The 12,451-nt window shown below is 35.1% G+C and overlaps 1 protein-coding gene across 1 annotated transcript in view; it reads right to left on the minus strand.

Moving 5' to 3' along the window:
• LOC111050085 (tetratricopeptide repeat protein 27-like) overlaps positions 1-9,872 on the minus strand; it is a 34,560-nt gene extending 24,688 nt beyond the window's left edge. Inside the window, 6 exon segments of the mRNA XM_039422052.1 lie at positions 865-998; positions 2,186-2,471; positions 3,101-3,275; positions 4,637-4,714; positions 4,856-5,042; positions 9,661-9,872. Coding sequence (XP_039277986.1) covers positions 865-998; positions 2,186-2,471; positions 3,101-3,275; positions 4,637-4,714; positions 4,856-5,042; positions 9,661-9,700 — 900 coding nt within the window. The 5' untranslated portion in view covers positions 9,701-9,872.
• Positions 9,873-12,451: the final 2,579 nt, after the last annotated feature.

Here is a 12,451-nt window from a genome sequence, read left to right on the forward strand (position 1 = left end):
TACACTAATAGAAACACTAGTTTATATAGATCAGCTGAAATAAACAATTTTTTATTGGTGTAGCAGACCTACCTGTGCTGACGTCACACGAATGCACTACGGCTTTGTTTATGGAGGTAGTGGTCAGACTCCCGTATAAATGTCCCGTATCTGACAAGAACATATCTCTTGAACTATTTCCACTTATTTAAACATTAATTTATTTCTTAAATATCATTTGGAAAATTGAACTAACATATGGGTGGTTTGCGACAATTATTGCTAGTATTTCTTAGTATTCCCATGCATAATATCCAGCAACCAGCATCTAACATGGTAAATTATAATTTCATCTTCATTTTGTGCTTTTATGTTTTAAAAATTTGATCTTATATAATTTATTCTTGATGTATTTTCTGCCTTCAATTTGTGATTTGGAAACTCCATAGTTAACATTGAGGAATTGGTTTCTATATTTCCATCATAATCTTGTTTTATTTATTCATTCATTTTACAAAGCAATTAATTTATTGAAAGAAACAGATTTATTTGGCATTATAATAACTTCTAGAAACATTCAATTTACAAATAAATTTTGGATATATCTAGAATTATAATTGAAAACCATTTTTACGATGAATAAACTAGGTCACCGATGTTGGAATTGGACGTATGTGAAAAAGGTTATTAGCATGAGGAGATACAGTATCAAGTTTATAATTATTAGGCCTATGTTTAGAAATGAAATTGATTTTTAGAATGAACTTCTTGAATAAAAAGATCTCACGCAAATAAATATACGCCTATGTGATTATCAAATCACAAGTCGTATTCTATATTGTTATTAAAATAAAAAGTGTAAATCATGTTCAGAACTTAACTTACATATGGAACATCTTTAACGCATTTTTCGATCACATTTACATCTTCGTTCGATAATTCTTTCTCCTTTACTTTCAAATCTATCGTGAGTTGAGGCAATTCTTTCTGCTGGAAGAATGTACGCTTCCCCAAAGCACCTGCAAAAAAGAAATATGATAGTAAACAACAGTGGCTACGGTCAATACAAATTAACATCTCTAGGTATTTGAGTTTTGGATAATAAATAAAATAAATAGGTGAAATGTCGAGTGAACTGGCTGGCTCAGGTCTGGTGTCAGAGTTTTCAGGTCACACCTGGTCAAATATAGGGTCTATGACATGTTTTAACGGCACGTGTCCATCCGTAAAAAATGATTGACCCGAGAAAAATATCTTGGCTGCCAGGGTTTGAACCCGGGGTTTGCTAAGACATAGTCTAAGCTACGTCTAAACCACTCGACTTGGGCCACTCCATAAGATGAATAATATACGATTGAAGATCTGAACAGATTTTTAAAGTCATACTAAAGTAGTATTTTCAATCTGAGTAGGATCCCCAATCACACCCACCGTCAAATTACCTTTGTGTATGAGATATTAATCCGTTCTCGGACTTTCACTCACCCTGTATATCCAGTTAGTACAAATGTTTGAGGACTAAGGACCACAGGAGCGGATCACACACCATCGCAGTGTAATATCGATTTGTTTTCACCCATCTGTCTCCTTCATATTCCTTATTCTAATTTACCACCTGAAACCCTGTTTGTAACAAATCGGTATATCATTTCGTCGTGGTTTGGATTGGGGTAAGTGATTTTCCTATTTGTTTTCCTGGGTCTGAATACTGGTGTGCTGAATCGGATATATGAATGTGTTTGTTTGTATCATACAGTCCAACCTAAAAAACCAGAGGCAAAAGGCCTATGGATTCGTAGTTTTTTGTAACAAGTCAATAATGAATTATAATATGCCTATATGTTTTCAGCGGTTGTAGGGCATTGCAGATCTATGCTGGGTTCAGGCACCATCAAAAAAAGGCTTTAAGCAGAGCAACATGTATAGAGTGTTTTTGTTTAGAAAATTATTCATACCGTAACCGTTAATTGATCATCCTTTCTGAATTATGAATTTGAATTGATAGTACTTTTGATTGTTTGTTACGTTATTTTATGGTAAATGAATTTGAGTTTGATGTAATGGAACAATCATTTTTTTATATCTAACACCAGAACTTAATAATTTGGGCTACTATCAAACTGAATATTTTAAGATTATAAAACAAGATGTACATGAAAAGACGTTTTACTATAGATAGAAATTCAGAATGCTGAATTCGACTCACCAATAAAGCTCACTTCCATATCCATTAGTTCGAAAGCAGCTTTCATTTCCTTCTCTGACCTTGAAACCTGTGAATAGTTAAGGTACGCATGCGCAATTTCAAGATGCAGCTGAACGCTGAGATCCTTCACATCACTTTTGTCAAGTTCCTCACACTTTTCGTCACATTTGTAAACTTCTTTCAAGATATTCACTATGTCCTTTATCTCTTCATGAATCTTTTGAGACGGCTCGTCAAGAATCTGTTGATGTATCACCAAGCATCGCATCAGCCACCATTTGCAGCTCTAGAGAAACAAATAATGTATCATCTTACGAGTGCAATTGAACTAGAAACAATAAATTATGATAGTATTAATAACTGAGGAAAGAAGATATTGTAGGAGTTAGTTATAATATTCTACTGTATTAAGAAGAGATGAGGAGACCAAGAGGACGACCGCGACGACGATGGAAAGACACAGAGGTCAACGAAGTGGAGAAGAGAGGATATTGCCAGATATTTTTCAACAATGTTGATATCAAAATTATAAACTGGAAATCATTTTAGAATATTCTTGATGAAATATTATCAACCATGAAAATTAATTATAATTAAAAGGGATAGTTTAAGTTATTAAACTATATAAGGGAGGGAATTAAAAAATAATAATATGAGTTGAGAATGATAATGTGATTATCAATGTATAAAGTAAACAAATGAAATTAAATATAACAACAGAGGAAGTCTTGACGTTTATAGAACTAATAGAGAACTCCAAAGTTATATGAATAGTATGATCAACTTTCATTTGGGAAAGCTTCTTGGAAAACTTGCTATGGAATTAAAATAGGTATAATATTGTACAGTATCCAGTTGAACAGGGTAACATAGTTGAGAATCCCTAATACTTGATTATTTTGAAAGATATCCCACCTTCAATGAAGGAAGATTTGATCTGAAAATGGCAGCTGCAACCAAAAGCAGCTCGATATTTTCTGCTACAATGCACAGTCCTTCTCCATCCAATATCAGGCTTTGAGCCACTAATGACTTGCACTCTTCCTTAGGCAGCTCACACCACTGACTCAGACGTTCCAAGGTTTTCACACTGAAATTTGAACAATACATAATAATTAAAATTAATTAATAAAACAAAATAAAACTTGTAGCACCCTTTATTTATTAAAAAACTTAAAATACTAATAAATAAAGGGTGCTACAAGTTTTATTTTGTTTTATTAATTTAAAAGCAGCCCATTTCAATAAGTGTTTTTTAAAATTAATTATATACATAAATCCATATGAAAAAAAGAGAGCTCTGTTTTTATGCAAATAATTGAAATTTGAAAAAAGGGTATGCTCACAATAGAATCGGTGATAGTTGAGTAATGCAATTTGTGGTAATTAATACTTAGGACTACCAGTTCAATTTTTGAGAAAACTGTAAGCCTCAGCCAAATTTCATGAATCAACAAAAAAGTGTGTCGCAGATCAATTGCATTGATATCACGGTTCGAGGCAATCTATAATACCATAGAAAAAGATAGCAAAAAGATAGAAGGAAGATATCACATGGTATAGGGCTTTTATGTTCCAAATTTCACTGTTAACTCACGCCAATAGTCCTAGTAGTTTTTTTCTTGAAGCTATGTGACTATCTTTTCTCTATGATAATGCCTACCTAAAGTGAAATCCACGTTTAATGCCGCTTCCACACTTTTGGCAAGTGCGTACAAATATAGACGAGTGCGAGAGTGTGGATGGCTACTTTGCTACCACTCGCCTTTACTCTTCCCATAGAGATGTATACAGCAAGCCACTTGACAGGCGACTTGGCGAGAGTGTGGCGCTGGCGTTAAAGTCAGCATGTGATTAACATTGGTTTGCTATCCTTGTCTGTCATCAGAAAAGCAGATAACTCCATCCTTTCCTAGCTCCAAACTATTCTCAAGTTGTTTGTAGGCGATATAGAAACAATATAATGGTCTACCAGAATATTCAATCTTGAAATTATTAAAATGTATTATTAAATCATGAAAAATATATTTTATTGATGAATAAAAATACAAGAATCAACCATCAATATTTGACCAGATATACTGGGAAACGTTATAATCACAAATCTATAATAGATTTAAGAAAGCGATGAAAAAATATGACAACAATGCTGTCCTATAAAATTTACTGATTTTACAACGTGAACCTCATTGTAGAATTGGATACAATACGTATTACAGGTAGAATTTTTAGTATTCTTTGTTCATGAGTATATTTGAAGCTACAAATATAGAATTATGCCATTAGTAATTCCATTACTAAATCTTGCCAATATCTCACTTAAAGCTTGGTTTATTCAATATTAAAGATAGGAAACCTGGAAACACTCAATGAAAACCTCTCAATTACTATTTTAGATAGAAATAAGTTTCATATATTCCACTCCCATAATGAATAATTTAATCTACTCACTTCGTGTTTGGTCCAGTCCAGTTACTTTGAATGAAAGCCATGAGATTTGCAATTCCAAAACATAGAACCTCCAACTGCCTGAAAAAAATATATTTAGAGCAAAAACTTGCATTTTACACATTCAACTAACAATCTACAAAACCAAAGTCACAGCAATAAAATAGAAGAGGAGCTACATTGAGAGCTTTTAAAATTGAATCGAAACAAGAAAATACTCACTTGTGATCAGGTAGCGGATTAGATGTGAACTGATCGACACATTCTTGCAATATATCACTCAAAGACTTTTCTTTGATTTGGGTTTTTGCTTTGCTGGAAAATATTTCTGTCCATAATGAATTATCTAGAATCTCCGCAAGGTGACCAGATAATAGTTGATCAACGCATTTTACACCGGTGTCACCACCTAAAACATTCAAAGAAATAATACAGTTGCAAGATGAAGCTAGATTTCATTATAATATTAATGCCAATCTACGATAAAGTGTCATAAAGTTAAACTTCACTCAAAAATTATTTGCAATAGCTAACTTTTATTTCTGTATGTAATGAATAAAAATAAAAATAGGTAGGTATCATTTTCCTGATTTTCATATTTATTCCCAGGAAACAGTAGTTTGAATCTGTTAATACGAGTAGATTAAATATTTAGTAAATGAAGGAGCGTGTGTCATCATTATTTTTTTATAGAAGTTTAGCTTGAGAATGATTTATCATACATAATGAAGATTATCGTCAATGTGAACTACACAACAATGAAATCAGGGAAATCAATGATATATCAGGAAAAATGGCACAGTCGTATTTTATTTGAATGATCATAAATATTTGATCGTTTACGTTCGTCAAATATTTTATACTCTTGACGCTGGTCTAATACGGAATTAGATAGGGTACTGTAATGAGGCACGTTAGGTTGAGTTAGGTCAGAGCGATCATAGCGGTCTTAGAAGGATGTAGATATCTATATTTCTATTTATATATTTTTAAGATAGCTGGAACTAGAAAAGGCTGACCGTTCTTTGTGTCCATAAATATATCCTTATAGAGATATTGTGGCATAGATATTTAACCAAGTTTTATAATAGATTTTATTCCTTATTAAACCTATTTTGATACTTTTAGATAGCTATTTCATATCGAGAAAGGATCAAATACCTATAGTTTGATGTATGAGGATACATTATGATGTTTTAAAATATGCTTTATCGAGATGCACGTTATATAGTCATTAGAAAAGAGCGGCATAGTTATTTTCTTTTTCCACCGCCTTCTATAGTAGATAACTGTGACCCTGTGTTCCTGCATCCTATCTTAAGGTCTGCTATTTGTGTTTTTCCATAGCATAGTCCTGTATGGCCTCACGCTTTGGGATGGAGCCACAGATGTGTCACGAGTTTTGCTCGTTCAGAAGAGGGCCCTGAGGATCCTTTGTGGTGCTGAGAGACTTGCCCACTGTTGTCCCTTTTTGTGAGAGAGAAGATTCTCACAGTCTTCCACCTCTATATATTTCAAACTCTCTGCAGAACACATGCAAATGTGGGGGAGCTTGAAACGAGGCAGAATATCCACCAACATGAGACTAGAGGGAGAAAGGCTGGACAAACCCTACCAGAGACTGAGCAGGACTCGATCGGGCTTTGCCCATCTGTCTGTCAGGTTCTGCTACAAGCTTCCGGTGGTGGCTAGGAATCTGCCTGCCAGAGAATTTCGGATGGCCTTGAAAGGCTTATTATTGGATGAACTTTGTACTCACTCCGTGAGTGTTTCATGTTGGACAACAGCTTGGTAAGCGCATATTTTTGATTACTTTTGTTCTATATTTGCTTGTTTTTGTTTCTTTTTGGACTAGTAGGTCAGCTGGCCTACTTGTTTTTGTGTTTTCCTGACGTGTCCCTGGGGGTCTTATAGACTTACTATAAAATGACTTGGTCATTACTTAACTTACATAAAATAACTAAAGTCATCGTGGTATGCCTGATATAATATAAAAGTCCAAAGACTATGAACAGCGCGGGGTAACTTTGAGGGGTTTACAAAATACGGAGGACCGACGAAAATATATAAAAGCGGATTGACTCACTTGATGCGGTTTTAACGACGACTGGGTCTCAGCCAGCTCTGCCGGGAGATAGCACCCTTCTCCTGCTCCTCCTCGGAGATAGACAGAGTTGGGTAGAGAGAGAGAGAGAGAGAGAGAGAGAGAGAGAGAGAGAGAGAGAGAGAGAGAGAGATAGAGATAGAGAGAGAGAGAGGGGGGGGAACTAAAAGCGATAAGACGCACTGTACTGATTCCGTTCTAACCAGACTATATAGTCCATATATAAAGTTTAAGAAGCTATCAAGAGTATTACATCTCATCAGAAAAATGAGAAATCAGCTTGAGTTTCGGCACCTCTTGATGTTCTACCATTCTGCGTTCAACATCCACATCCAATATGGCATCTTGCTCTTGTGGGGACACTCGGTTCACGTGAAAAACATCCTACTGTTGCCGAAGAAAGCTCTAAGATCAATAACGCATAGTGATTTCAAGGCTCACTGTATAGTGTGTGTGTAGACCCATTTTCAAAAATTCGACCGAGTCACTGTCAATTTGGTAGAAACGTTCCATAATGAAATAAAAACACACATATGTTGTCAAATTCTACACAGTTTTATATGGTAAAGGACCTTGTTTTCGTGACTACACAGGCCATATTTTCAAGCTGACTGTCATCATCCACAATATATAAACAGTCAGCTTGAGAATGTGGCCTGTGTGGTCAAGAAAACAAGGTCCTGTAGCAAATAGAACTGTGTAGAATTTGACAACATGTGTGTGTTTTTATTTCATTATGGAACGTTTCTACAACATTGACAGTGACTCAGTCGAATTTTTGAAAATGGGTCTACACATTGACAGTGAGCCTGTACAAAATAAAACATATGTATGTTTCTATTTCAGACCCATTATCTGTCTATGGTCAGTATATTCTGGCATCTCTCCAATACGTTAAATCTCACGACGAATTCTTTACAGTAATTTGGACTGTGTTTGTTTACAAATTCATTAACACAATACCAGAAGAAGAAACAATATCAACATAGCCTACCCCGCTGTCGACTTTCTAAAGTGAAAGACTGTTTCCTGGCATTGGCAATAAAGCTGTTCAATAGTTTGCCTTCTTCGCTTTAAACTGTTCGGTAAAGTACATTCAAGAACGTAATAGCTAGGTGGCTTATTGAGAAGAACTATTGTAGTCTGAAGCTCAAAACGAGTGTTTAGACAACCTGAGTAACCTGATCTCAACGCCGACTCTTGCCAATCGTGTTAACTAAGTTTATTTTTATTTTGTGATCTATCAAAGAATACGTTGGTTATTGAATCGAATATTGAAAATTATGGAAATATCAATAGCCTAATTGTTAATATTAACAAATTATATAATAATATATGTATTAGTCTCCAACTCAACAGAGCTGAATTATGTCTTTGAGTTTTTTGATTCCATGGTTTTTGATGAGACATTTTTGTAATTGAGATTAAATATTCTGTTAATTCATTATACTTTTACATAGCTTAGCCTATTCAAAAATCTGCGGAGTTGAAGAAAGATAGAGCTATCTGCTTTGTCTATTCTTATGATAGACAAGGATAGGAAGCCTATGTATCAGGTACCCTCTTTGGGTTGTGGGAGCTCTGAGTCGATCATCGTACTCAAGAATTTGTTAAAAACCAGAATACACCCACAGCATCCCTGCTTGTTGTAGGAGGCGAGTAAAAGGGATCCCCTTTCCAAAGACCTTCTTCCAAAACCCTTCTTCTCCTTCTTAATATGCTTTGGAACTTTTCATTTCTAGAATGAACCTTTTTCCATTGACTTAGCTTTGTGTCATTCTTTCTTTCTTTTCTATCTGTAGGTCTTCCTTGGCCATATTCTAACTTCTTCTTAGGCTAACCTAAGATTTGCTGTGAACCGTGCTGATGGGTGGTGCTTTTATATGGTGTCTTTAACGGTGCCTGCAGGATACCAGGCGCTCTTCTGTAGTATTTAGCCTTGCCTGGACATGCAGGGCTCTGTCTGGGTTGACTCCACTTCCTTAGCTGTTCGTGGGAACCACATGAACAAACCAAACCCCAAGGGCCTGGACATGCAGGGCACTGTCTGGGTTGACTCATTTCCTTGGCTGTTCGTGGGAACAGCTAAGGAATAAACCAAACCCCAAGGCAACTCCAGAAGTTTCCTTGTCTTCAAACCCATCGGGATCTGCCCTATCAGGGCAGGTTCCTCAATCTACAATGGGTGCTTCAGGAACACATGAAGTTCCGTTGCACTCTTATGTAGAGGCTATCAACATTGAATGGCTTCTACTGATCACAAGGATGATGTAAGCTCAATTACACCATCCCAACTGGAGAGGAAGGATGCGCTTTTCAGACGCTCAAAGAAGGCACAAAGAAGGAGGGCCATTCAGACTTCTTGGGAGAGGTGAGGCTTTTGACCCCGCAAAGTTTCGGAGGGGCAACACGATAAGACCCGGTTCGCGTGTGGGGTTCTTTGAACCTTTGAATGCGTCCCTTCAAACATAACATATGTATCAGGTACTACTTAATAACGTATATTACTATATCAGGGGTAGGTTAAATGGGCAAAATTAGGTAACAAATGCATTTTTGGTTTGACTAAATTAGCGTATTCACATAAAAATTGTTGTTGATTTGAGAAAGTGCTAAACACATTTGCTCAATTGAAGAAGAGAACTGATTATCTAAATTAGTTGAATGGGTTTATCCACACTTACTTGTTGGATATAATTTTTTTATTTAAGTATGATTAACTTTTGATTAAAGTTTGATTAACGTAATGCGTTGTAGAAAAATTTGAAAAACAAGTAGATATTCTAGAGTGTACATTTTTAAAAATCTAATGAAACTAAGCAATTAAATATTCTGATAAAACCAGACAGATAAATAATGATTGCGTGTTAGCTTATTGAAGATTGATAGAGATAAATACAAATAAAATTCAAATATACTGTACCATTTGTAGAATAGCGTAAAATGTTTGTTTCAATTTCCATTGCGGATTAACCAAATTGTTATTGTCTCATGAATGTAAGATAACAAATAATAAATAAACATACAATTCTAATATTTGACAATATTAAACATGAAACATGCTTATCGTGTTCAAGCAATCGTTCAATGTCGTAGTAAACTGAACATAACCTTAAATTTGTGAAGCATGCGTTTTGAAAGCAGCTTCTCTTTGTCTCAGAAACAGAGTAAAGGCCAGCAACAGTCACAGTTATAACATAGTTATTCAAAAGTATTCTTTGAGTATCTATAGTGAGGTCCACGTTATAATGGTAGTGTACGATTTGCAATGGTGTTGCTATCCTTGTCTATCATTCAACAAATGTGAAAGAGTTAGGGGTTAGTTTTTATTCAGGTTAGTTTTTATTTAGGTTATATTTGATAATGTTTTATATAGTAATGTTTTCTAGAGATGATGAATAAATCTGAAGTATTTAATGTGAAAGGGTAAGAGGTTAGGTTTTATTTAGGTTATATCCAATAATGTGTTATTAGGATAGGTTAGGTTTTTGCTTTGAAATTGCAATATGCTAGAAGGGGCTAGGGTGCAGTTTAAGTTATGTTTTTTGATGTTTCAAATGTGAAAGGATAGGTTAGGGGGTTAGGATTCTGCTTTGAAATCTAAATTATTGAATGTGAAGGGGTTAGGGGTTAGTGGTTAGGTTTTTTGGATTATATTTAATAATGTTCCATGAGGTTGGGTTAGGTTTTTGCTTTAAAATTGCAATTTGCTGGAAAGGGCTAGGGTCCAGGTAGAATTATGCTTTTTGATATTTCAAAGGTGGAAAGATAGGTTAGGATTTTGCTTTGAAATTGCAATATGCTGGAAGGGATTAGAAGTTTTTCAAATAGTTATGTTTATTGATGTTTTAAATGTAAAAGGGGAGGTTGAGGTTTCGGTTTTTGTTTTGAAATGACAATATGCTGACTTGGTTATAGTGTTTTTTAACATCAGTTAAATAACAACTGTTATATTTTACTAATTATTATATTTCTCAAAAGTACTCTTTCTTTTATTGAATGAAATGATAATATATTGAATTTAATGATAAATCATGATTGGATAATAATATCTTCATCAAATAGAATGACGATTGGCTCCAGTTACAGTGCTCGGTAACCATCATCACAAAGAACGTTACATTCAAAGATCTGACTGAATGGAACGGGAAAAACCCGTTGCAAACGCATGCGCGATACGGTGCTGTCTGAGACAGAGAGTGGTTTGTGTTTTGCAGTGAACTCTAAACTAACTAAAGTTAGTTTTAGAGTTCACTGGTGTTTTGAAATGATATGAAAACAAAGTGAGGCGACGAAAATTGTGTCAATTCTCATTCTACACAGGAACAAAGTGGGTCAACGACAAACTAAAAATTCAATTTCTCGATGACTGTAGCGGTCGCGCTGTATTGAGTCGACATAGAATATAGATGACAATATATTATACAGTGATAAACTTCTGCCGTTGATATAGTCGTCACCCAAGAACTGAAGATGGCAACAGGTTGGGCCACTTTCCCAAGAAGTTATAGTCTATAAGGTGCATATAACGCCAAGCTGGGACGATATTATTGATTGATAAAAAAATTGGTTTTGACTTATAGTAAGGTCCACGTTATAATGGCAGTGGAGAAAGATAGAAGAACAGCGTCGCCGATTTTCTGCCTTGTATAGAGGATATCTGATTCAATATGAACGGTTCATTCTTGTTTAAAATATTCAATTTCATTTAATCGTAAAAGAAAACAATTTTTCAATGATTTTTTATAGTTGAGATAGAATATCTTGTTGTTTATTTATATCTCTGTATTGTAGAAAAACGATCTGGCAACGTTGCAGAGCTAGAAAATAATAGTGTTATCTGCTTTGTCGAATGATAGACAAGGATAGCAACACCAATGTTAATAAAATACTGCCTTTATAATGTGGACCCCACTATAGCACAAACTTGAAATTTAAACACACGAGAATTTTCTATTTTCTTCCAGCATTCCTGGAATTTATAAGAGCAGTAATTCCCAACTGATGGTTTGCGGGAGAAAAAATATGAAATTGACGATAAAAGCATGCTTTTTCAAAAAGCATGAGCTCAGCAGACTTTCAAAGAGAAGTAGACCTATGCTCAAACCAGACCTGCTGAAGTTGAGAGAAGAGTTGTAGAAGTTGAGAGAAGAAGTGTGTTTCAAATACCAAAATACATACCTGTATCTACTAGATATTCTATCTTGGGGTTTTAATCACCTTGTTTTACAAAATAATAAGTTGAAAAGTAATAGTAAAAATTTAGTTTTCGAAATATATTATAATCATTCAATTTTCATGCAAAATTGATCTCAGGATGGAAAAAGGTTGAAGAACTGAAGCATGCCATTCACTATCCGATTTTTCTAACTTGTGCTCCAACATTCAATGTTGGAACAGACTTTGGACTGTGAATGGGGTTGCTAAAAGTCTGGTCGGATGATGGAAGACTAGCCTTGGAGTTGGATCAACTGGAAGTCTACGGTAACACAAAGGACCTACATCCAACTTGCCTTTGTTTTACATCGACTTGACTGAGTGTGAGAGGTGAAACTTTCCGACTTGTAGTCCTAGTAATGGTCCAACAAATCGGATAGTGAATGGTCTGCTGAATCTCCCAATTCTCCCATCCTGAGTTTGAATAACCTGACTGATAGCAAGAACGACCTACAACCTACAATTACACTTGAAAATGGCTCTAGAGGAGTTGAAAA

The sequence above is a fragment of the Nilaparvata lugens genome, chromosome 2, assembly GCF_014356525.2.
Source record: "Nilaparvata lugens isolate BPH chromosome 2, ASM1435652v1, whole genome shotgun sequence".
Lineage (NCBI taxonomy): Eukaryota > Metazoa > Arthropoda > Insecta > Hemiptera > Delphacidae > Nilaparvata > Nilaparvata lugens.